The sequence below is a fragment of the Hyperoodon ampullatus genome (genome assembly GCF_949752795.1).
Source record: "Hyperoodon ampullatus genome assembly, chromosome: 15".
NCBI lineage: Eukaryota > Metazoa > Chordata > Mammalia > Artiodactyla > Ziphiidae > Hyperoodon > Hyperoodon ampullatus.
In genome coordinates this window covers 77,738,560-77,765,748 of record NC_136928.1, presented here as the reverse complement: position 1 = coordinate 77,765,748, position 27,189 = coordinate 77,738,560, and the positions used below count along the sequence as shown (strand labels likewise).

General features: G+C 39.7%; 1 protein-coding gene across 3 annotated transcripts in view; it reads right to left on the bottom strand.

Moving 5' to 3' along the window:
- The window catches only part of NBAS (NBAS subunit of NRZ tethering complex), a gene marked incomplete at its 5' end in the record, with an annotated part of 354,840 nt that overhangs the window by 134,834 nt on the left and 192,817 nt on the right, over positions 1–27,189 (bottom strand). Inside the window, 3 exons of one of the 3 annotated variants that reach the window (XM_079721535.1) lie at positions 8,389–8,512; positions 8,850–8,963; positions 11,803–11,970. In XM_079721535.1, the coding sequence (XP_079577661.1) occupies positions 8,389–8,512; positions 8,850–8,963; positions 11,803–11,970 (406 nt within the window). The remainder of the gene's footprint in view (positions 1–8,388; positions 8,513–8,849; positions 8,964–11,802; positions 11,971–27,189) is intronic. The other 2 variants (XM_079721536.1, XM_079721537.1) reach the window with 2 other exon arrangements.

Sequence of the window (27,189 nt, the reverse complement as noted above, 5' to 3'; positions counted from 1 at the left end):
ACATAGGCTTGGAAAGCTATGTAAATCACCTAAACTCAGAAAGGCAGTTAATCTGTAAAGACAGTGTTATGAACCAAATGTTTGTGATTCCCCCAAATTTATATGTTGAAGCCCCAGCCCTCAGCATGAGGGTATTTGGAGATGGGGCCTTTGGGAAGTAATTGGGGTTAGATGAGGTCATGAGGAGTGGGATCCTCATGATGGGGTTAGTGCCCTTATAAGAGGAGACATCAGAGTTTACTTGTAAACACTCTACTCTCTCTCCCCCCTCCCTCCCTCCCACCCCCCCCCCCCACCATCCAGATGTAAAGACACAGTGAGAAGACAGCCATGTGCTAGCCAGGAAGAGATCACTAGCAGAACCCAAAAATGTTGGCACCCTGATTTCCAGTCTCCAAACTGTGAGACTAAATTTCTGTTGTTTAAGCCACTTGGTCTATGGTATTTTGTTATGGCAGCCCAAGCTGACTAATACAGACAGGAAACAAGAGATACCAAATAAGATATCTCTTCTTGTCAATATGTATCAGGCTGTTGACAATATTATGCTATTGCAAGCAATGAACATATGCCATATTTTTCATGTGTGTGAATTCATAGGATAAATTCCTAGAAGCAGAATTATTAGGTTAAACAATACCCGCAGCCGTAATTTTCATAGCTGTTGCCAAATTGCCACGTGTTTTTCAAATTCTCACTTTAAGCCAAGTCCTCATTGCAGCAACTCGACCAGGACTGCTATTTAGCTGGCACAACTCACCCACGTGAATGTCCATTTGGCCCATTTCTCAAGAGGCTTCTTGACATCTATTTTAACTACACAAGATGAAGATCCCTTAAGGTTGGGGTAAGTCCAAAATCCACTCCACAGGGTAAGCCTTCACTCATATGAATTGACTCCTCAGGATTAATCCTAAGAGAAAGGCACTTGGCCTATTTCCCCTCTCTGGGGAACTATGACTCAGACTTTTGCCCTACTGTCATAGGATGAACTCCAGCGAAATCCAGAATAATAAATTCTATTTAAATTCTTCTGTGATTGGGTTCTGTTACTGGTACAGTCCTTGTGCAGATGAAGACTATAAACTTTGGATAAAGCACAAAAGGCAAGTATCGGAAGGCACTGGAGAGGCACTGAAAGCAGACAGAAACTGGAGGGTAGATGCCATGTGGAAAAATGAAATGGCACTGGTGATTTCCCATCTTTACAGCTTCTATCCTGAAGGCAAGCTCCTGTCTGTTCCTTGCCAGGCAGGTAAAATTCGGATAGAGTACCTGAAGTCTTAAAGAACCAGAGCCCAGAAAAACCACAGCAGCTGACAAGTAAGAGAGGTCTGATAGTTTCTTATAAAACTAAACAAATCCATAATCTTTGGCCCAGCAATTCTACCCCTAGATAGTTATCCCAGAGAAGTAAAAACACAGGTCCACAAAAACACTGTACAAGAGTTCACGTCAGCTTTTTCACAATAACCATCAACTGGAAAAAGCCTTCATGTCCCTTAACAGAAGAATGGGTAAACTGTGGTATATTCATACAATGGAATACTTCTCAGTCATTAAAAAAACAGAAAAAGAGGGCTTCCTTGGTGGCACAGTGGTTAAGAATCCACCTGCCAATGCAGCGGACATGGGTTCGAGCCCTGGTCTGGGAAGATCCCACATGCCGCAAAGCAACTAAGCCCGTGTGCCACAACTACTGAGCCTGCGCTCTGGAGTCCACGAGCCACAACTACTGAGCCCATGAGCCACAACTACTGAAGCCCACACACCTAGAGCCCATGCTCCACAACAAGAGAAGCCACCACAATGAGAAGCCCGCGCACCGCAACGAAGAGTAGCCCCCGCTCGCCGCAATTAGAGAAATCTCTCGCATAACAACAAAGACCCAACACAGCCAAAAATAAATAAATTAAATAAATAAATTAAAAAAAAACAACTTTGTAAAAAACAACAACAAAAAAAGAGAAGAAAGAAAAAGAAAAACCTACTGATAGATGCAGATAAATCTCAAGTTTTACACAGAAGAATACATCCTGTATGATTCCACTGAATGAATTCTAGAACAGTCAAAACTAATCTACAGCAGGGGAAAATCCAAACATTTGTCACCTGACTGGGAGTGTGGGGTGGGTGTTTTCAGGAAAGAGGCATCAACTTTCTGGAGGGATAGAAATGTTCCGTATCTTCAGTGGAGTCAGGGTTACACAGGTGCTGCACTTGTCAAAACTCACCAACTTTACGTCTACACTTAAGATTTTTGTATTTCATTGTTTGTAGATGTTATCTCACAAAAAAGTAAGAAATACTGACTCTAGTTAAAGATATGCACAGTGCAGTGTCAAGGGGTGAAGTGTAATGATGCCGACAACTTTGAAACGTGTCAGCAAAGAAGGTGGATTTGGTGGATGGACTAGAGCAAGTATAGTAAAATGTTCACTGTAGAATCTAGGTGGAGAAGTATATGGGAGTTCACTGTAGAATTTTCTCAACTTTTCTGTGCATTTGAAAATTTCCTTAATAAAATATTTGGGGAAGAAAAGAGAAAAAAATCCTCTCTGAAAACACTGCCAAATGCTCAAGATCCCCATCAGTTATTTTTTTTCCCAAATGGGGTTTCCTGAAAGATCCTTGTAGACAAGTATACACATGCCTCGTCTCCAGCACTAAGGCAGCTGAGTTTCCGGCCACACAAAGCCCATGACCTCCCCACTGCTCCAAGACTAGAAAGACCACAATCACTGGCATCAGGTATACCACAGTCCCCTACGTCCCCAGGTTGAAAGGGAAGGGAACATATCTCTTCCCTAATCCTTAACACAACTGTTGAAGTCGTCTTGTGACATCTTTTTCCTCCATAGCCAGATCACAGCTCATCAATCCCTACAACCCAGGACCCCTCCTGACTAATAACTGAATTGTTGAAGGAAACTGATGGTGGAGGGACCAGTGGGGAGGGGAGTGGGGAGAGACACGATAACTGCCGACACTTCACACCACCTAAACTTTCCCAGCAGCCCTCACTGAGGCTCAATTATTCTTACAAAGTGGAAATCAAGCCCCCACATACGGAAAGCTTCTCAGAGTTTGAATCTGTGAGCCATCTGATGCGACGCAGGACAAAATTATCAATGAGGATCTGAAGTAGACCAGATCCCACGGGGTTTCACTGGGATCCACCAGATGGCAGGCTGGCCACAGACTGGGTCACAGTGATTTTACATTACCATTTAAGTTTCCCCCCCACCCCAAAAAAGGCCTGCCCTACATTTAGCAGTGTGTATGAATTTAATTTGCAGTGCTTATTCTCTAACCTTGAATACAATGCATTTTCTAAACAAGTTATACAGCCAAAATCAGATGAAATCTACATCTAAGCCTCCAAGCACTAATTCTCTGCAAAGGAAGTGCCTCTGGAAAGCACTCTATGATAAATTTAATTCCAGAACTAAATTCACAGAGGAAGGCTGCCTATATTATTGATTTGGAAATCATTAGCCATTAAATCATTCATTTAGCTAAATAAATAATGATCAGTTTTCTTCAGCTAGTCTCCATAAAAACCTTTTCATCAACTTTATTTAAAAATTCTGAAAAGTCAGCTCATGTTGGGAAGTTTAATTTGTACCATGACCTACTTCTGAACCAAAGTCAGGAGTCACATTTTTACGATTTTTAATTTGGGTCATTTAACCTATATCATTCATCAAATCTGCTGACTTTCTGACAAATATTTGATATTATAAAATAGCCGGAGATATCTGTCTCAAATATATTAGCATTATCAAGAGAAATCAAACATGGTGATCATTTTGTAATATACAGGATTATCAAATCACTATGCTGTATACCGGGAACTGACAGTGTTGTAGGTCAATTATACTTCAAAAACAAGCAAACTCATTGAAAAAGAGATCAGATTTGTGGTTACCAGAGGCAGGGGGTAGCGGGACAGAGAATTAGATGAAACTAGTTAAAAAGCAGTACAAACTTCCCCTTATAAATAAGTACTAGGAATGCAATGTACAACATGATTAATATAATCAACACTGCTGTGTATTACATAGGAAAGTTATTAAGAGGGCAAATCCTAAGAGTTCTCATCACAAGGAAAAAAATTTTTTTAATTTTTCCTTTATTTCCTATCTATATGAGATGATGCGTGTTCACTAAACTTATTTTGATAATCATTTCATGACGTATATAAGTCAGATCATTACACTGTACACCTTAAATTCATACAGTGCTATATATGTCAATTATATTTCAATAAAATTGGAAGGGAATAAAAAGAGATACACCACACATGTCAGGTTCATTCAACTCAGAATGCCATTTAACAGATTCAACAAAAGGCATGCAGGGACGGGTATGGCCATAGTCTGTTGACTGACTTATTATAACTTTCAAGGGTTAGGAATAAATATCTAAATGTACTTTTAAAAAAAATGAAACATCTAGTATTCTAATGTATCAGACCTATAAGATCACATTTTATTTGTACCTACTTTATAATAAAGTCGCCTGTTTATCTGCAAAAAAAGATATGAAATGTGATAGTTTATGAAAATGCTTCATAAATTCATAAACCCAAATGTAAATTAAAGGGATGATTTATATTAAAATCACCTCTATATTTAAAAAGTTCCATTCTTAATATACACAGTAGGTACTCTGAAATGTTTTTTCTATTCAACTCAACAATATTAGCAAAAAAATTTTTTTTAATATTTTAATGGACTTGGGTTCTTTCCCATGATGGGATATTAAAATCTGTCAAAAAGGACAATTTGGGGCTTCCTTGGTGGCGCAGTGGTTGAGAGTCCGCCTGCCGATGCAGGGGACACGGGTTAGTGCCCCAGTCCAGGAAGATCCCACATGCCGCGGAGCGGCTGGGCCCGTGAGCCATGGCCGTTGGGCCTGCGCGTCTGGAGCCTGTGCTCCACAACGGAAGAGGCCACAACAGTGAGAGGCCCGCGTATCACAAAAAAAAAAAAGGACAATTTGAAGAAACACTGGGGCAGAAAGAAAATCCCTAAAATCCCACTAAAATCTCACAGACAGTACAGTACTAAGAATAGAACACATGTCTCTGGGAACTTGGATTCAGATTCACGAAAAGCATAGTCTCAATTCCTGTCCCAATAACTGTCATGCACGTACCATATCTACTCTCATCACTGTGAAGAGACACTGATTTTGCACCTATCATATAGAAAACCCTGGTAAAAGTGTTAGAAATAGATATAGCACTCAGGATACGACCCTTAAGCTGAAAAGACAAGACACAGACATAAAAGATACAGGTGGCTTTCTCCAGGCTGCCAGGAAGCAAGTGTGTCAGAGTTTGAAGAACAGACATATGACAGTTGGAAAGCATCTATTATGTTACATGAAACATCCAAAGGGTCTTAACCATGGTTTCACAACAGAATTGCCTGAGGAACTGTAAAAGGTATCTGATGTGTTTGGACCCCACTTCAGGGATTCTGAAATAAATGGTCTACATTGGACCCCAGGCTTCAGTATTTCTTAAAAATACCCTAAGTGGTTCGAATGTGTGACCAGGATGGAGAGCTATGGCAGCAGGCCTTGAAAACAAGGTGAAATCACAATTGGATGGACTAAAGTACGAGATGATCAGTAGCAAGGAAGTCAGTGCAGGGCAGGACTAGCCTTTAGGAAAAGGTGCGCAGACGGGGCCCCATCATCCTCACTAAAGAGCAGCAATCCGGAGGTGGAACATACAGGCTGTTGTACCCATTGTACAGATAAGGAAACTGAATAATAGTCTTCTGCTTGAAACCCCCATAGCACTCAGTAGCAGGTTCATTTAAAATGTTTTAACTAAGCACCCACGTTCCTTCCAGCCAACTGCTGCCTCATGTCTTCACTGGTTGCCCACACTGTCTCTCCTCTCCGGGTATTAGAGTAACACACAAATCCCTGAAAAATCATGATGTCTATCTTCTTTGCTTCTGTGCATCTTCTTCCCTCTACCTAAAATATCCCCCTTCTCCCTCTCCTAACACATCTCCCTCTCAAATTCCCCCCTTTTTCATGTACTATACTCTTATTCATCCTTCAAAACTCAGGTCAAATACCACCCGCTCCGGGAAGCCTCTTCACACGCCCTCTTCACTCAGCCGTCACACGTCTGTCATCCCAATGCCTCTTGTGTTTGCCTGTCTTAGCGCTTACACATAAATTTGCCTCCTCACTCGACTGCAAGCCCACTGAAGATAAAGAGTGTCTTCTTCAACTTTGTATTCCAAGTACAAGGACAGTAACTGGCACACAGGTGGCTCAAGGACCACTGCTTCAATGAGTATTGTACACATGGTGAGAAAGGGAAGTGGAGGGGACCCCCTGATTCATCATTAAGTGTGTTACCCCTAATCCACACAGCTCCTCCGGAAAACCTCTATCTGCTTCATGTTTCGAGATCATTTTGACACCTCATCATTCAGTTACCAACTACAGCAGAGATGATCAAGTACTGTAAGAACCCTATGAAGAGGGGAGACAGACTAACCCAGAAATCTGTGCCCCACCAGGGCCTCATGCTCAACTACTCTCCACCTCTCTCCAAAAACAGGTCAGGAAAATAACAGAAGCCTTAGTAAACTGAGAAGTCAGTGTGAGAGGGCCTACTTAAGGATGCAGCCATCTTTCAAACCTTTAGCATGTGATTCCACTCTTTTGCCTTTTTCTAAGGCATACCTTCTGTACGAGAGGTATGCAAATTCACATATATATGTCATAAGCTAAATCTTAAATTAAGATATTACATGAGTCAATGTTTCCAAATTCTGGCTATTATTTCAGTCCTTTAACAGATGATACTTCCATGGCTAACCCAGTAATTTCTTAGGGTCTTAGATTTTATCTGTGTAAGCTATCCCAATAATCAATCATGAATAACGAGAGACAATTTTTTTACAAGAAAAGAAGTAATAAATAATAATTAAAAGGGGAAATAGCAATGCAACTATACTCTTCATATATGTTCAATATCATTTGTAAGATGTCATGAATTTAATAATAGCTTTTTGGAGAAAAAAAAGAAACATAAACATACTCATCAGCTGTGACTTGTACCCTGATTTCAGAAATGATAAGAGATAGAAAAACTATAGATGATCACATGCATCTCAGAACTGAAGAAAAATGGTATGCTCTGTAAAAACCTCCAGTATTCAAGGGCTCTGCACAGTGGACAGGGAAATGGTATGTGCTTCCTCTCTTCCCAACTGCATATAAATATTGATTGAAAGAATGATCTAAAAATAAGTTATTGGGGCTTCCCTGGTGGCGCAGTGGTTGAGAGTCTGCCTGCCGATGCAGGGGACGTGGGTTCGTGCCCCGGTCCAGGAAGATCCCACATGCCGTGGAGCGGCTGGGCCCGTGAGCCATGGCCGCTGAGCCTGCGTGTCCGGAGCCTGTGCTCCGCAACGGGAGAGGCCACAGCAGTGAGAGGCCCGCGTACCGCAAAAAATAAATAAATAAAATAAAATAATAAAAATAAGTTATAGCATCAGGTTTCTGGGAACATGGCAGTTCTATTCCCCACACACATTTCCCCAAGTTTTATTCCACACAGCAGTGTGCTCCATTAAGAGACAGCATCGTCCAGGCTCACTGGCAGTTAGATGTAGCCAGTAATAGGTAAGTGGAAGTCCTGGACAGGACTGCCAAGAAAACTGTTTTTCCCACCCCGCCCTTTCCTCCTTACTGATGCCTGGAATACAGACAAGATAGCTGGAGCCCCAGTAGCCTTTAAATCCTGAGGTACCCATTAAGGATGGTAGAGCAGAGAGAGAGGGAAAATTGAAAAAAAACAAAAAAAGTCAAGACAATTACCCTGGAACCTTGAAAAGAAGGAGGCTAAAGAGGAAAAAAGTACAAATGGCAAGTTGTCTTTGGTAAACTTGCATACATTTCATTCTTTTCAAAAAATTTCACATGGAAAGATATGTCACCATGCAGAAAAGTCTTAAGATGAAATATACATCTACATTCCATGAAATAAGCACTTAAATGTTCTTAATTAATCCATAAAATCAGGAAAAAAGGAAATATTTATTGAGCACTTTATATCATTCACTATAAGAATCACTTTACATAATTAGCAACCTAAAGATAGGAATTATATCTTATATACCTTTTAAATCCTCAATTAGTAAGTATCCAGAAAAGAGTAGCTACTCCATAAATGATTTAAATCAATGAATAAATAAATGTATAAAGGATGATGTCAAGTTAAGCCATTCAAAACTACTGAAAATATTATTGTATTTCCCAACTCTCATTCACTTATACAGTCTCATCTATTATTCTCCTAATATAAGTTACACACTGTCAGGGAACTAGAACCTTCTTTCATACCTTCTGTTGTTGGAAATACTTCTTCTCCTTCAGTTTTAGTCTCTGCCAGTTTCCCAGTTCTCAGCAATACTTCTGCAAAGCTTTCTACCGGGACATGCTGATAGGTGTCATAGGTCACTTCAGACTAGACAAAACAAGCAGTTACACCATTTGGTAGGGTGTCTTTTTCTCTATAAAGATATTCTTAGAAAACATAATGATAGGAATTTTATCTTCTGGTAACTTGAATTATAGCTTCTCACTTACTGAAGCACATCATTTTATGTAAAATTATAAATAGATTTTAGTCTCATAACATGTTGTAATGTATATGAAACAAATCACATAAAACCAATGAACAACATGAGTAAGAACAAAGCAAAAGAAGTACATTTTCAGGAAAACTGTAAGTTTTGTTCATTGTAAAATGCCCACAACACCATGACAGTTAAATCTGTGTTCTTAGGCACACTGTACCTTACCTCTACAACAAAGGGATTGGAGATGACAGATTCGTAAAAAGGATGACAGCCTTGTTTTTCTAGGCCTTCATTGGCTCTGCTTCCAATTCGATAAGCACCACCAAATTCTTGTCCCTAAACAGAACAAAGTGAAGAACACTGGATAAAAAGAAGGAGACCTGGGAGGGGAGGTGGAGGAGGAAAGGAAGGAAGACAGAACAAATAAATTCAGGAGAAACTCATCAATGTGCATTGTGTGATCCAAAGAGAGAGTGTCAGAGTGACACCGATACCCAGCGGAGAATGTGAGAATAATCACCACATTCTAAGTGCAGCACTTCAACCTTACCCTGAAGGGCCTTTTGATTTTCCTGGTCACTTTGATATCACTGAATCAGAAACATCGAAGCAATCGGTGTTACTCACATGGCCAACATTCTATACAACAGTCAGAATAACCTTTCCAAAACATCATTCTGTGCATACTGTTCCCTTGCTCCAAAATCCTTTAGTAGCTCTGAATAATGCAGTCAACAGTATTCAATCTCAACTGCATAGAATAACATTCAAATTTATTAAATGTTAATTAGCTTTAAAGACTAACTCTCCACACCAACTAAACCATCTGCTTTATGCATCCTACCGGCCACTATGCCTTTCTTCCATTATGAGGGTAATGGTCCATGCTGACTGCCCACCTCTCCTTCCAGGCCCACCTCAGACTGCACCTGCTGAACCTGCACCAGATGGAGACAAGGTATGACCGGGCTCCCTACATCACTGCCACCTCCTCCACAACTACAACCCACACAGATGCCTTCATAAGACTGGTCATCAGTATTCCTCATTAGCAGTATTATAGTATCCCTACCAGGGTTAACTGTCCTTATGTTTTGCTCTCCTCAAATAGATTGTAAAGAGCCCCTTATTGGAAAAGCCAAGTAGAAGATATTCACCCATTCCTCCAAAGTTTATTGAGCACTTACTTTAGGCCAAGCATAGCCTCAGGAAACAATCAAGCTCCTGCTGCAAATGACGTTAAAAGTTACAACTGACACTTAATAGAAACTATGTATTAGGCACAGTATTAAACACTTTATCTAAGACATAAACCCTCAAAACACCCCAACAGGTGAGACAGAAAAGTAACCCTAACCATAATCCAGTGTGATACATGAAATGATGAGAGACACACAGACTTAACCCAAAGTCAAGCCCACTGCATGTCAGTAAGTGGTTTCTTCTGGGCGATCAACCTTAGTTCTCTTTCCTGCATATCCCACATTCAGGCCATCATCAGGTCCACAAAATACATCCCTAAACCAAACACTTCCCACTTCCTTCATGGCTACCCTAATCCAAACCACCAACATCTCTCACCTGGAGCCCTGGAAGAGAGATCCGTCTTTTTGCTTCACTCTTGACTCACTACTGACGGCTCTCTACACAGAAGTTAAATAAACTTATGAAAAGCAAAGTTGGATCACACAACTGCATTGTCTGCATTTTCCAACAGCTCTCCGTGTTGCTGAGAATAAAACATGGGGTCCTTATCACAGTCTATGGTGGGCCTCTCCACCGCCTCTCTGATCTCAGCTCCTACCATTCTTCCCACTCATCACTCTGCTCCCGCTTACTTTGGCCTCCTTTCTGTCCTGCAAAGATGTCAAGCACATTCCTTCAAAATGTACTTGCCCTACTTGGCGCAAGCAGCTTTCTGCTCAGAGTGATGCCTCTTCTGAGAAACTAACTTCCCTAATCAGAACTTCCCTTCCCCGGGCGTCACTCACTAGTCCCTTACCTTGCTTAGCGTTACCTTCATAGCACTCATTACCACCTGCCATTTCATTATTATACAAATACTGTTATCTGTTGGTTTCTTTGTCTCCTCCACTGGGATACAGGTTACACAAGAAGGGAATTAGACTGAAGGATTTCCCCACTCTTTTCCCAGTGATGAGCACATTACCTGACACATGGAAAATGCCTGTAAGTATTTGCAGAATGAATTAATAAATAAGATATTCAAATGTTCAGGGTACATTTATAAAAAGGCACATGTTTCTTTTTCCTCTTAGTTTCCCAGTGTGAGATTAAAGGATGGATGGCAGTGTGAGAATGCAGAGAAGACAGCAGGGACACAGTGGGTTAAGATGTCACAGAAAGCAAACTCAATTGTTCTACTGCTTGTCTTGACCTCTACTTGCAGAACACGTGAAAGGATCGGTTAAACCATTCTCCTTACCTAAAGGCCCTACTAAAGACTGAATGGTTGTGCCCCCCGCCCCAAATTCATATGTTGAAATCCTAACCCCAGTGTAATAGTATTAAGAGGTGGGGCCTTTGGTAGGTGATTCGGTCATGACGGCAGAACCCTTGGGAATGAGGTTACTGCCCTTATAAAAGAGACTCCAGAGAAGTCCCTCACCCCTTTTGCCGTGTGAGGACACAGCAAATAGATGGCGGTCTATGAACCAGGAAGCAGGCCTGCCTCAAACACTAAATCTGCCAGCACCTTGATCTTGGACTCCCCAGTTTCCAGAACTGTGAGAAATAACTGTCTGCTGCTTAAACCACCCAGTCTACGATATTTTTGTTAGAGAGAACTAAGCCCCCAGGCTGGCTCCTAGCACTTCTCTTCCACTACTGGCCTATAGAAACATAGCAAAAGAGAGAGAGCCTTGATAAACATCATTTTCCTTTTCATCCCAGTAAACTTCAATTCTGACATATAAACCAAACCGTGCTTAAATCCGTATTGGTGTCTTTTGCAAGTATTGTATGGTAGTATATTACATTCCATAAAATCAATTACTCCTTCCCTATCTGATGCGAAGCCTAGATTTCTTAAGAGATTATTTTAATAATCCAAAGAAGATAAAGCTGTAACAACAGTGAAACCAACTGAAGAGCATACTGATGAACTGATATAAACCACACCAACTGAATCAAAAAAGCAAGATGCATTGCTTACTTGCAGGGGTCGAAGGTAAGTCAATGACTTTTTCCACCACTGCCCATCGCTGACGGCCTGCAGCACAGCCCTGGTGGTGGTCGTGGTGTTGGAAAGGACTTTCATGGTGGTCGCAGTGGTCCAGTGGAACAGGTCGGCTGAGTTGCTGCCTGGGACACTTACTTCATCCTATGTTAATAAAAAGAAAATGGCACAAGAGCAAAAACGTGGGAAGTCACAAGAACAGAGCAGAGAGTGATAATGTGACTACTTAAAATTATCAGACATGAAGACAAATAGATCTAAAAATCCATCTTTGCCAGTAACAAAAAAATGTGAAACAAAGCACTATTAGCATATTGTACCTCCTCGAATCATTTACAAAAGAAAATTCGGTACAGGAAAATACATCTTAGTGCATTAGTCAAAGAAATATTTATAAGGCAAATAATGGGTTCATCATTTTTTTTACCAATATAATATCCTCCAATGCGATACTCATGTTTGTTTCTTTGACAAGACATTTTAAAATATTTATTATTTAGATTAACTAAGAAATATTCATTTGAACAATGCTACTGTGACCCAGACAAACGTAGAAGATTCAGATGATCCACCTTTAAATGTTGAAAGGCATGTTGTTTATCATGTAAACAAGTGGATGATTATTAGTATTTAAAAGGTTTATAATGTGGAACCTCCTGCCAATCTTGAAGCAATCAGCTAAAATTCGAACTCTCCATTTACTAACCCAAGAGATTCCATGTGGAGAAAAATGCCAATACATTAACATTTGTTTAAACAGAAATGACAGCAACTACATCTGCTTTTCATCAAAGAAAGATAAATTTGTTCTACAAAAGCCAAGTTTTTGGTTTAGTATCTGTCTATTTCTTATTTTTTCTTTTTTTTTTTTTTTTTTTTTTTTTTTTTGCAGTACGCGGGCCTCTCACTGCTGTGGCCTCTCCCCTTGCGGAGCACAGGCTCCGGACGCGCAGGCTCAGCGGCCATGGCTCATGGGCCCAGCCGCTCTGCGGCACGTGGGATCTTCCCGGACCGGGGCACGAACCCGTGTCCCCTGCATTGGCAGGCGGACTCTCAACCGCTACGCCACCAGGGAAGCTCTCTACTTATTTTTTCTATCATATCCCAGTTAAAGGAAAGAAAAATTAAGGTCTAGTCTTGCAATTTAAATAGCTTTCTTGTCAATAATAGAATAGCTTAATTTGGCTATTTAGGTCTATATCACATCATTCATTAATGTTATTTAAGTAATAAAAAATGATAAATCATGTAATCACTCAATAATTACCAAGACATCATCACACAACAAACACTTAGGACAAATTCACCATTTTAGACCAACCTGACAGTTGCCATATCTGGCTGGTAGAATAATGGCCCCCCCAAATATGTCTATATCCTAATCCCTAGAACCTGCAAGTATATTACATTACATGGCAAAGGGCCTTTGCAGATATGATTAAGAACACAGGCCTTGAGGTGAAGAGACAATCTTGAATTATCTGAGTGGAACTAACCTAATCACGTGAGCCCTTAAGGCAGAGAACCTTTCCTAGCTAGGGTCACAGAGATGCCACGGGGGAAGAGGCAGGAGAGATGTGAAGCATGAGGGGATTCAACCTGTCATTGCTGGCGTTGAAGATGGAGCAAGGGGGCCATAAGCTAAAGAATGCGAGAAGCATCTAGAAGCTGAGAAGAAACTTCAGGTAACAGCCAGCAAGGCAATGAGGACCTCAGCCTTACAAACACAAGGAATTAAATTCTGTCAACAACATGAATGAGCATGGAAACAAATTCTCCTCTAGAGCCTCCAGAAAACAACACAGCCCTGCCGGCACCTTGATTTTGGCTGAGACTCTAAGCAGAAACCCACCCAAGCCTGCCAGGTTTCTGTCCTATGGGAATTATAGGAAATCAATTTGCACTGTTTTAAAGCTGCTAAATTATAGTAATATATTATAGCAGTAAAAGAAAATGACTACATCATGTTAGGATACTTAATAATTTCTAGAAAAGCATTTGAATTTTATTCTTACTGCTAGTGTATTTAAGCTGTATTAACCAATACTTACAATTTACCTACTCTGCTGTTGGTTAAGTTTTCTCAAAAGATTTTCTAATTTTTTAACATGAAAAAGAATTTGTGTCCCAGCACTAGAAGAAATGATAATTATGTGATGCAACAGAGGTGTCAGCTAATGCTACAATGGCAACTATACTGCAATATTAATATATCAAATCAATATATTACACACCTTAAACTTACACAATAATGTATGTCGAGTGTATCTCAATTAAAAATATTTTTTTAAACCTCTGTTTCCTATGGGCTTTCTGGACTTTGGGAAAGGTATAAACCATCAACTCAATGCATTATAAATTATAATTTAATTATGAAAACAACATAGAGAAAAGAATGATATGTTAAAAAAGAAAAAATCATGTTAAACTGATTGTATATAAGGGCAACCATGCTAAAAATAACTGTTTGGAGTTCAGGTGCAAATAAAAAACAGCACTTCTACTGGAATTCAGATTTTGTGGCAGATACTGAAGCTTGTTTCACCTGACTCTGTTCCGGACGCCTTACAGACTGTGTTGCTAGAAGTTGAAAAGCTGAAGGCTACGTTTCCCAGACTCCTTATGGCTGACACTCCACACATGACCTAGTTTTCCTCAAACAAGTGCACCCACTGCATAAAATTTGCGAGGTGAAACTAGAGACCATACTTTTGTTATTACTGTGCTTTTCTACTGGCAAGCAGTATACCTAACTTTTCTCCTTTTTTTTTTTCTTTTCTGGTCATCCTAGTTGCTTTATTGCAGTAGTGGTTATAGAAGTACCAGCAGTGCCCAGACCCTAGTTTCACGGTGGTAAAGGACAGTATGGACTACCATTTTGCTGGCTTGTATCTCTGTAGAGTCAGTGTAGCACTGGAGCCAGCTGATAAGGAGTGGCTTTCCGATTTCCCAACTTTTTATGGCAGATATTGGCTCCCGCAGCTGGCAAGCTCCTCAAGATTTTTCCAGTAGTTACCCTTAAAAACACACCAAAGCCTGCTCCTCCAGTCCTTTGATTTTGTAAGACTCCAATTCTCATTAAAAAAAAAAAAGTCCTCTTCTGTTTATAACAGTTAGAATGTTTTCTGTTACCTACAACTGAATCATGATTAATTTAAAAAAATTAAAAAATACAGGCAGGAATCAGAAAGATAAGCAGCATCACCTTTATTCTGGGGTGGAGAACATGGCTTAAATCTCCAGTCATAACGAGGTTAAAGTCCTCCTGCGAGTCTACATCCTGGAGTAACTTTTCCAAGGAGGAGCTGAGTCTACAGAGCAGACACATCTAAGCAAAATAATCATAGCAGCCCAGGAGTAGAAAATTGGGCCAAACAAACTTCCAGAACTGCCCTGAACCTGTGCTGTCCAACCCAGCAGCTGGCAGCTGCACAGGGCTACTGCACACTGGAAATGCAGCTACTCCAAACTGAGATGTGCTGTTAACGTACAACACACTGGACTGTAAAGACTTAGTGCCTAAATAAACAAGTAAATAAAAGAGCCCACATGTGTTTAACTTCAAGGAACCAAAACTAGAGCAGAATGCACCCTTTCTACTGATAGGCAAAACCAAGAGGGAACCCAGGGAGGCTACGCCTTACATTCTCAGTTCTTTCTCTCAATGTCAGCAATTAGGAAGGTTAAGGACCCTCTCCTCTGCGTGCGTGGGGCGTTAGGGAGACCGAATGAAAGACTGAAGCTTATTATCAACACTACCGAAAAGACAGGGTAGAAAGACCCACATAGGAAAAAACATAATTCTCCCTACAAGAGCAATCTTAACGACAGCTGCCACGTCTTGAAAGCTTGCTATATGCCAGGGCTTTACGAAGTGCCTTATGTGTATGCTGGGCGTAAAAACTGCAAGGGAACTCAAAAAACAAAAATAGTTGTTTTAATGGCAGCATTACTATAAGTCTTTCCTTAACTTCTTTACCATTTGAGAAGATGGCAAGAGGCTCATTTCTTCTCCACTTTAGTAGCACAGACAGCTGGCTCATCACGTCTGACTTAACAGAAGAAAAGCAAGCTGATTCCAGCTCCTGCACTCCGGAGGCCCCTCTTTTCTAACACGGTCACACCCCCAGCCAAGGAGCTTCCGCTTTTACACGGCGGTGTAAGTGGTGCCTCCAACTCCCGTCCTGCATCGTGGCGGCAGGGCCTCTTTCCGCTGGACAGCTCGTCAGTGTGCATGTCACCCTCCAGGTTCATCTGGGCTACTGAAAGCTTTGGATTCCTGTACGTTCTGCTTCATTCTGCTTCTAAGCTTCTGCCCCCAGTAAAACTCTGCACTGAGTAGAACTAGTACTGTATATATATGTCCCTCTCTGAACAACACTGCCCAAAATAGTTCTTTGCCAGAAATAAGTCTCGGAAGGAATCTGCAGTAACTAGACATTCTCTCTCTCCCCTTCCCTCTCTATACATGCATACATATACACAGAGAGATACAAATATAAACATATGTGCATATATGTTAATATATGTAAAATATAGTAAGCATCTCAATTTATATGTTTTAATTACTTAGAAAGCTACACCTGGGAAAAAAACAGAAACTAATCAGAATTCATTCACCTACTCGGCAAATACTCGAGTGACTCCGATTTGATGTTATACTATATCATACTAGGCAATAAGGTGACAAAAACAAGAAAGGCAGAGTCTCTGCCCTCAAGGAGCTCAGAAACTAGAAAGAGAGGCAGAGATATAGACAAACCACTGCAGAATAATATCAGCTTCTGTAACAGAGGTACACATGAAGTACTATGGGAGCATAAAGAGAGGTCATATGTCCTCTGCCTAGAGGCACAATCACAGAAAGCTGCACAGAGAAAGCAATATTTCAGCAGGAAAGAATTTAAGGCTTCCAAAGAAGAAATGGTGATTTCAGGCAGACTTATGTAAACAAAAGGCATGAAACAGCAGGGCAAACGGAAGGAAATTTAAGTTGATTCAATGAAGGTGTAGAAAAGGGCACACGAAGACGAAGGGCAGGGCATACGAGGATGAAAGGCAGGCGGAGGCAAGACCAGCGGGAGACCTACTGACCACACCGAAGTACCTCCATCATCACCTGGACAGATGGGACACCACTGAAAGGCTTTAAACAAAGGGAATAACGCAATTAGATTTGTGTTTTAGAAATACTATTCCAGGAACAGGAATCCAGTTAGGAGACTGATGCGTTAGTCCAAGAATTAAGGCAGTGATGCTGGAAATAGATGAAGTTTCCATAAGGTATATTTGCATCTGAATGCATATATTAAGTTTAAATGTTTTTATTTCTATTTCTTCTAAAGGTGAAAAGAGCCTGAGGTAAGTCAGATAAGCAGAGAAATTCAAGGATTCTGAATCCAACCATCTAAAAAAGAAAGCAGATGGTCGTCAAGCTGGGTCTTAGTGAAAGGCTGCAAGAGAAAAAAAACAAAACATGGGGGAAGAAAACGATCTGTTAAACAGGGTTAGATGCAACAAAGGTAAAAATGAGCAATGCAAGTTTCCGAGGAACATAGGACCAGGTTCACAAAAAGTAATAAGGGAGATCTAGACACATTATTTACCGAGAGTACCGTCTAAGACTCTTGTTTATAATATATAAGAATCATAATGGCTACCATTTATCAAATGTTAACCATGCGCCAGGTACTGCGCAAGGTGCTTCAATGGTCATTCCTAAACTTACAATAGCACTGCTGAGTGGGTACTGGAATACCATTTGAGATGAAAGTAAACTGCAGACCAATCAAGTTGAATATGCCACCCATAGACAACTGGCCGGTGGTGTCTCCTCTCTTCTCAACCAGGTCTGGCTCTCCAGACGTGTGGTCCACTTGCTCTGGGCAGGGGTTTCACCCACTGGCAATATGTTACACACAAGCAAGCATATTTATTTAAGTTAATTTATTCTTCTGCATTATAAAACGACCACAATGTGATAAAGGTGGTTTGAAAAATTTAAAAGAATAGGGAAAAAAGACATAATATTTATTCACAACCCCATGATGCACAGACAATACTGCCAGCATGTCTTCTCCCTTCCTGTCCTCTTTTCCTTTTTTTTTTTTTTTTCTTGTGGTACGCGGGCCTCTCACTGTTGTGGCCTCTCCCGTTGCGGAGCACAGGCTCCGGACGCGCAGGCTCAGTGGCCATGGCTCATGGGCCCAGCTGCTCCGCGGCATGTGGGATCTTCCCGGACCGGGGCACGAACCCGTGTCCCCTGCATCGGCGGGCGGACTCTCAACCACTGCGCCACCAGGGAAGTCCCCTTCCTGTCCTTAATCCAGGCATAGGGATCTTTCTTTAAAAATCTTTTCACTGAAGTATATTTTAAAATGCGTACGTTTAAGAGTACAGCTTGATAAGTTTTAACACACCCATGTAACCAGCACCGAGGCTAAGAAACAGCACATCAGCAGTAACCCAGATACACTCCCTCTTGTGCTCACTTCCAGTCACGTCACTGCCAAGATAAACACTTCCCTGACTTCCAGCAGCATAAATTAAATCTGCCTATTTTTATACTTTATATGAATGGAATCATGTACTCTTTTGTGTCTGATTTCTTTCATGCAACATGAATACATTCACACTCTTGTGAGTAGTTGAAGATTGTCCAACTCATTGTTAGTGTAACACTATTACATTGCTAATGTAATACTACTGCTTTGTGGGAATAAATCAGAACTTATTTATCCTTCCTTCTATTGATGAGCGGTTGGGTGCTCTCTAATTTGGACCTAACAGCAATACTGCTGCCCTGAACATGCTAGTAATTATCTTTTGGTGAAAGTTTGCATTTCTGGGTACATACCTAGCAGTGGAACTGCTATAGAGTGTGCAAATGTCCATACTTAGTAGTGGAACTGCTACAGAGTGTGCAAATGTCCACACTTAGTAAAGAGTGCCATACACTTTCTAAAATGATCATACCAATTCATACTCTAACCAGCAATTATAAGAGTCCTGGTGGCACCATATCCATGCCAACACATGGTATCCCATGTCTTTTTCATTTCAGAAGCTCTAGTGGGTATATGATGGGATTTCTTTATGGTTTTAATTTGCATGTCTCCATGACTGATGACGTTGGATACTTCTTCCTGTATTCATTGGCCATTTGAATGTCCTCCTGTGTAAAGTGCCTGTTCAACTCTTCTGCCCATTCTTCTTTGGTTGTCTGTCTTTCTTATGCATTTGCAGAAGTTTTTTATATATTCTGGATACATAGCCCTTATTAGATATATGAATTATGAATATCTTCTATTATTCTGCAGATTATTTTTTCATTGCCTTAACAGTGTCTTGATTAAAAGAAGTTTTTAAACTTCTAAATTAGTCCAATTTATCAGTTTTTTTTTTTTTTTTTTTTTTTGCGTTACGCGGGCCTCTCACTGCTGTGGCCTCTCCCGTTGAGGAGCACAGGCTCCGGACGCGCAGGCTCGGCGGCCATGGCGCACGGACGCAGCCGCTCCGCGGCACGTGGGATCCTCCCACACCGGGACACGAACCCGCGTCCCCTGCATCGGCAGGCGGACTCTCAACCACTGCGCCACCAGGGAAGCCCCAATTTATCAGTTTTTTAACTTTATAATTAGTAATTTCTGCAAGAAGTCTTTTCCTACTCCAAGGCTGCAAAGAAGTTCTTCTATATTTTCCTTGAAATGTGGCATTTTTGCCGTCAGTAAAATCCTGTTAAGACAGTGTACTCTGCACTCATTATATGCATACTTTTAATGCACATATCATAATATACTGACATTATGATTTTTCTCTCTGTCTTCTCACCTAGACAGTAGTTTTTCAAGGGCAGAGACCATGTTTATTCATTACTAAATGCTCAGGGTATGTGAAAATTCCTAATCTATTGTTTGTATCTGTAGATATGAATAAGAAGTCTGATTTTACTGTACTATTTAAATGTTTGAAGAAACATTTTCTAAACCCTAATATGTTATGACTACAGTAGTTAAATGTTATTCAAATAAGATTTCATGTCACATTTTCAATTCTGGTTCATCTTTAGAATCTTCTTAACTTAGAGGGCATACTGAATGATTTGAATGTTATCAACTAATCCAAGTATAGAACTAAAAATATAAACATGGTAAGAAATATGGCGCTTAAGCAGGATACAACTTCGTTCAGAGGAAAATCAAATCAATTGAAAAATATCAAAAAATACAGGCTATAAAACAATTATTCCATTTCATAAAATAAACCTAAAATTTACTCTGTTCATATGGATTGGCTAACTCGATAGAAAGTTTTAAACATGGAAACTGAGAAGTTTGTTTCAGAAGATAAGTGAAATTCCAATGTACAGAAATGTACATGATAAAAGGATTTTCTGTGAGAGATTCCTCCCTTATAAGAATTCCAAAGAGAAAGTAAAATAAAAGGCTCATTTAGACTGCAGAAGAAGCATTTAATTTGGGGGCAGTCTACCAAGATTATAGTGTAACCAGAGGCATTAATGAGGAAAACAGTTTTCTTTCAACTCCATGTAATAGGGAAAGCAAAAAGAGGTTAGGCAAAATTTACTCCTGAAATGATTACTACTGGCAGTTTTTATATTCATAGTTGCACACTGTTAATTAATTTAGAGTGTATAACAGCAGAAATAGATTAATCCCCCAAACCAAGTCAACAACTCCCAGCATAAAATTTAACATGAAATCTCATTAATGTCAAGTGTTACACAGCTCAAAGGTTAACTTCCTAAGCACTAATAATATTTTTCAAGTCCTACAATAGACATCATAACCAAACGGGTTCACAAGAACAAGGACAGTTCCATACATCAAGCGTGGCTTACAGAAACAATTCTTGTTGATCAATTACTACAGTAATCTATTTAGGAGCTGCTCTCTCTGGTATCTGGTAATTTGAGGGTTAATTTCTGAGAAACCTGTTTGCCAACTGAGAACTGAGCTGTTGGTACCCATAACCTAGGTAAGGATCACAAACAGAGCTCAAACTGAGCTCAGCCACTACCCTCTCTCCTCCAACATATCTGCAAATAACCCAAAGTACTTCCCTGCACCTAACACTTACTTATAGCAAATTTCATCCTGAATTCAAAATATTAAGAACGCAACCCTTATTACTGGTGATACTACTTCTGGAACTATTTATGAGAAGAAGCAGTAGAAAAATACCCCGTGTTGTAAATCACTCTAAAGTCTGACTCCGCTTCAGTTCATCTGCTAATTAACAGGCCAGGCTACAATTTAGACGTTCTCATCTTTGGGAGTCATAGCCCCCTATACATTTCTAATGAAAGCTATAACTGCTTTCCCCAGAAAACTGAATGCACATGCATGTGTACATACATGAACACACAAAGTCACAAACAGACACATACTAACACAACAAATTTGACACACTATTTCAGGGGTTTTAGGGACTAAACTCTTTTTGAATCTTCTAGCATTTTTGGATCCAGATTAAGAGAACTGTAGTTAGGAAAAATAGAGGTATATGGAGTATATTTTTATTTCCTTTTTCCATGCCCAATTTTTTAATCAGCACTTACATAAAGTTATGGAGGACAGACCACAAGTAACAGGAAACTGTCTCTCTCAGGAGCCCATTTCTCCTATTTTATCCCAGGGCAATACTAGCATGAATATGCAAAGATGTGTACATAAAATGCTCAGTGCAGTTCAGTCCAAAATAGAGGAAAACTGGGCACAATCCAAAAGTTGAAAAGCAAAGGAAAAGATAAATAAATCATGGTACATACATATCCAGTGACCACTGTTACACCATGACATAAATGGTCTATATGCAATAAGGGCAGATGTCCATGACACATATCATTATATGAAAAAAAAGCAAGCTTCAAAATAATATATGCAGTACAAATCCATTTTAGTTTAAAGAATAAAATAATAGTCCTCCAGGAGACAGAGGAGAGCTATACAGAAAATCTGTCTATGCTCAGAAAAAGTCTGGAAAGATATATATAAACTTTAAAATGTTTACCTCTGAGCAGTGGGATACATAGAATGGGGAGAGAGAAAGAACTGAGAGAAGAAACAGAACTTACATATCAATGTATTATTGATTATTTTTATATTTTAAAAAAATCAGAAAGACCAAAGTTACCACAAATATACATGTACGTCTTATCAAAAATTAAAAAATGTCAGTATTTTTTTCATAAGTGTTTCACATATCTTTTTTTTTTACTTTCAAGAAATAAAGTATGCCAGATTATATTGATTATCTGAACTTCTATATTATCTGAATTCCTAACAATCCCTATAAGCGGATTGTTAAAATAGAAGCCTGTACTATATTTGTAATTAAAGAAAACATTACACATTCCAGTCAAGATGGAGTCATGAATTATGTTGCAATATGTTCACCATGCTCCAAAATACTGAGAATAATAGACAGAAGAGGCAAAAGACACTCAACTTTAGAGTTCAACATTTGGGGGCTCAAAATTCAGATGCTGGCAATGGCTGCCAGGTCCTCCTTCTCAGAGAAGAACTGGGAATTAAAAGGATTCCCTGGGCTTCCCTGGTGGCGCAGTGGTTGAGAGTCTGCCTGCTGATGCAGGGGACATGGGTTCGTGCCCCGGTTCTGGAAGATCCCACATGCCGCGGAGCGGCTGGGCCCGTGAGCCATGGCCACTGGGCCTGCGTGTCCGGAGCCTGTGCTCCGCAGCGGGAGAGGCCACAACAGTGAGAGGCCCGCATATCACAAAAAAAAAAAAAAAAAAGATTCCCTGTAAGAGGGAGAACTTCATCCTGGCTCACTGCCTGGGGTTATGTATTTATATTTATTTCATGAAGCTGTGGGCCGATGGAGGCAGAGAACTAGAATCAGAGCCCAAAGGAACTGGGCCAAACAATCACTGGTTCCATGTCTGTATTTCTCACATCCTCACTAGTACAGGGGGAGGGAGTCCCAAGTGAAAAGCTACTCCAAGATGTAGTTCTGGCCTGAAGCACCAAGGGATTAGATAGGAGGAAACCACAAAACAACAGAATCCTTAAGGACGGGCTAGGGAAATAAAGATTAAACTGAATGAGGACTTCCCTGATGGTCCAGTGGTTAAGACTCTATGATTCCACTGCAGGGGGACACGGGTTCGATCTCTGGTCAGGGAACTAAGATCTCAGATGCCGTGCTGCATGGCCAAAAAAAAAAAAAAAAAGGAAAAAAAAATTAAACTGAGTGGGAGGGCTCAAAACAAGCTTGCAAACCAAAATTTCAAAACATCTGGAAAAATGAAAATTACTAAGGCAATAATTTTAACAAAAATTCACTTCAGATGAAACCATTTTAAACTTCATAATATTAATGTGTGTCTTTGTGCAATATAAGATTGAAAATCCTTTAAGAAGGAACAAGGTATCACATAAAAGAAAAAACAAATATGATCCCATCAAGTCCATTTTTGTTCATGATATGAAGCAAAGTTCTAATTCATCTTTCTGTATGTGGATATTCCTTAAGCTTATACTTTGATCTCATACAAAAAGTGGTTCATTATTACTTATTTATCAATAAATATAAAAGCTAAAACTATGAAACTCTTAGGAAAAAAGCACAGGAGTAAATCTGCACAACCTTAAGTTAGGCACAGATTTCTTAGATACAACACCAAAAGCACAAGCAATAAAAGAAAATGTTAATAAACTGGACTTCAGCAATATTAAAAGCTTTTGCACTTCAAAAGTCACCGTTAAGAACGTCAAAAGTCACCGTTAAAGTAAAAAGTCAAATCACACACTGAGAGAAAAATATTTTCAAATCACACATCCAACAGCTTGTATCCAAGAGTTTAAAAACAACAGCAAAAACTCTTACGACTTAGTAAGGAGATGACAAATAACACAGTTTAAAAAAGGGGAATATATTTATAGCCATTTCACCAAAGAAGGTACAGAAAGGGCCAATAAGCACATGAAAATGTGCTCATTATCATTAGTTATTTGGAAACACATACCAAAATGATAATGAGATACCACACACACCTATAAGAATTGCTTTAAGCAAAAAGCCAGTCAAGAATGTTAGCAAGGATATGAAGAAACTGGAACCTTAATACTTCCTGGTGCAGCCACTTTGGAAAACAATTTGGCAATTTCTTCCAATATTTAACACATATACACCATACAATCCTTCAGTTCCACTCCCAGATACCTACATGAGAAATCAAAACATATTTCCATACAAAGACTTGTATACCAATGTTCACAGCAGCATTATTCATGATAGCTAAAGAGTGCAAACAACTTAAACATCCATCAACTGGTGAAGGGGAAAAGAAAGGGTTGTCCCTGGTACTGAAATACAACTGTCATTTGCTTGCTTTTATTTCAGTATTTCTAAATAATCCATTTATAAATTCAAAATAGCTGTATGCTTAGCCCATGCCTCAATTCTAAACATTACTTAGCCCAGTTGTATAAATCTGTAGCCACTTAAAATGTTCATAATAAGAATTCCCACAGTGAAAATGATTTTTTAATGGGAACCTTGTATATTAACCATTTCCAACTCTAATTAGATTTATCTGGGGAAAACACTATTGGCTACGTGATATAACTAATACTAACTAAACAAAATGTTAATACACTCTAAGTGGTGGAATACTGTTACGTCTAAAAAAAACCATAGTGACCAACATTAATAAGAAACTAGAAATCTTTTATTTGGTAGTTATTCACAAATTGTGCATTTTGTTCTATTTAAAAACAAATATCTTGTTCACTGGGACAAGAGCCAATATCTTAGAACTTGTATGCTCCACTTGTACTAATGCAAATGCAACAGAACAGCACTTAACATCTTTTCTTTGCTTGGATACTTAAGTCAAAATCATTATTTTCACAACTGAGTAATGAAAGTCTTGGGCATTAAGCAGATTACATATACAGTCAGCTCTCACTTATGAGTTATAATTTAATGTGGTTATTACATCTACTGTTAATGTGTAACACACGGCATCTTATGGCTAAGCACTGCATTTTAATCTAATAATAGCAGCTATAATATTCTGAAATGTGCTTCATGAATCAAAGCCATCATGTGTTCACTGAGGGCTTGGATTAGCACTTCAGGAGACCTAGATCTATTACAGCTTGTTGGAAGAGGAAAAAGGAAGACCAGAAAGCTTTTAAGGCGCTAAAAAAAAAAAAGACAAAAATAGACAATCATTTTGGAAGAATTCCTTTTCCTCGCTAAATGGATCCTGTGGAGGACTGCTGGCGGTCTCCTACATTTACTGAAGAAATTTTAATGGAGCAGTATGTGCCCACTTTTGGTGACACAGCAGGCTCAACTCCAAAGAGGCTACCAAGGGGCCGGGCTGACACTTTCTAATTCATCAGAGAAGCAGAAAATAGGAAACCCAAAAGCCACAAAAGGCTTTTCATGGATTCTATAAGGAAGGATGGGGATTCAGAATAAGCTTATGGAGCTGAACTCAGCAAAAACATGGTGCAATTCTCTGCTAAACAGAGAAATGATACTCCCCTTACAGTGGCCAAAATACAACAGGACCTCAACAGCAACCAGAGCACACACGTACGAGTCAAACTGGAAATTACCTATATTTTTAGGCTAAAATCTACTTTCTAATTCATTTTTACCACACACTAATCTTTTTGCAGCGGGAGTTTCCAAATTAGCTTTATTAAGCATTTACGAGGCAGTCACTCTGTGACAAGCAGTCTATGGAGAGAGCACAAAGGTAAATGACATGCTTCCAGCTGCCACACGTACCAAACCGTACCACACACGTGCTGATACGATGACACGAGATGCTTGGGGGATATGGGAGAGGGAGCAATGGGGACTCAAGGAAAGCTTGATAAAGAAAACGACAGCTTAGATGGGATCAAGAGGGCAGGAAGATGACAAGGGCACGAGACAAGAAGGGCAGGACAGGCAAAGAGAACCCTAAATGACACCAAAGCTGTGAGAGAGCCTACTCAGGGAATGGGGTAACTTCAGCGTGACTGGAACACAGCACGTGTTTGCAAGGCATGAAAAGAGAGGAGGCTGTGGAGACAGTGGGTAATACGGCTGAGCAAGTGGGGAAGGAACAGAGGTTCAAAAGGTACAAAACTGGGGATAAAGATCTCACGAAAAGCAGGTCTTCCATTGGACCTTGAAAAATAGTAAAATTTGCCAACTCCCCAATATAAGAACTGTTTTGAATCCCATGGAGAAAACACCATAGAATTTAATGTGCTTTCATACCCAGTAAGAGAAAACCGAACAGAAACTAATCAATACAACAAGTGAAAACACGCCTACACCTACACCACTCCAGGCCCCTGGAAAATGCTATGACTTCAGTTCAAAGACAGTGTAACAACAGTAACCAAAAAACGTCCACTATCTGCAGTGCTGACGGCAGAACACAATCCTCCTCTGAATATCTCACCTTCTAGAACTGTGATGTCCAATCTGGAACCCAGTAGCCTTGGGTGGCTAGTAAAATTAACATAAATAAAATCAAACAAAATTTAAAATTTGATTCCTTAGCTGCACGACCTTTATTCCATGTACTCAATAGCTACACGTGACTAGGGGCTACCACACTGGATGGTGGAGATCTAGAATATTTCCCTCACTGTAGAAAATTCTACTGGTCAATACTCTCCTGGAGTCACCACTACAGGAGGAATAGGAGAAAAACCCTTAAGGGCCAAAAATCACATTACAAACTTCTTTGCGATCCTGAGATCACTTAGCACTGAACTGGGGATACATATGTGTATTCAATAAATGTCAAACTGAATTTTGGTACAAAAGAAAGGATTATGGAAATGAAGTAATTGTACATATTCCACTGTAGGCAAAACTAACTATTCCTTAACTCTATTAATAGATTCCACAATTGAAGCTTTGTACCAGAGTTCTAAAAGTAACTACACAGTATACAACTACAGATGAGTTCAGCAAGATGAATACAGCCAATTTATAAAGAAGATGTGGTGTGTACACACACACACACACACACACACACACAATGGATACTACTCAGTCATAAAAAGGAATTGAATTCTGCCATTTGCAACAACATGGATGGACTTGGAGGGCATTATGCTAAATAAAGTAAGTCAGAGAAGGACAAATACTACATGATATCACTTATATGTGGAATCTAAAAAATACAACAAACTAATAAATATAACAAAAAGGAAACAGACTCACAGGTATAGAGAAAAAACTAGTGGTTATGAGTGAGGAGAGAGCAGGGGGAGGGGAATATAGAGGTAATGGATTAAGAGGTACTAACTATTAGGTATAAAATAAATAAGCTACAAAGGTGTATTATATAGCACT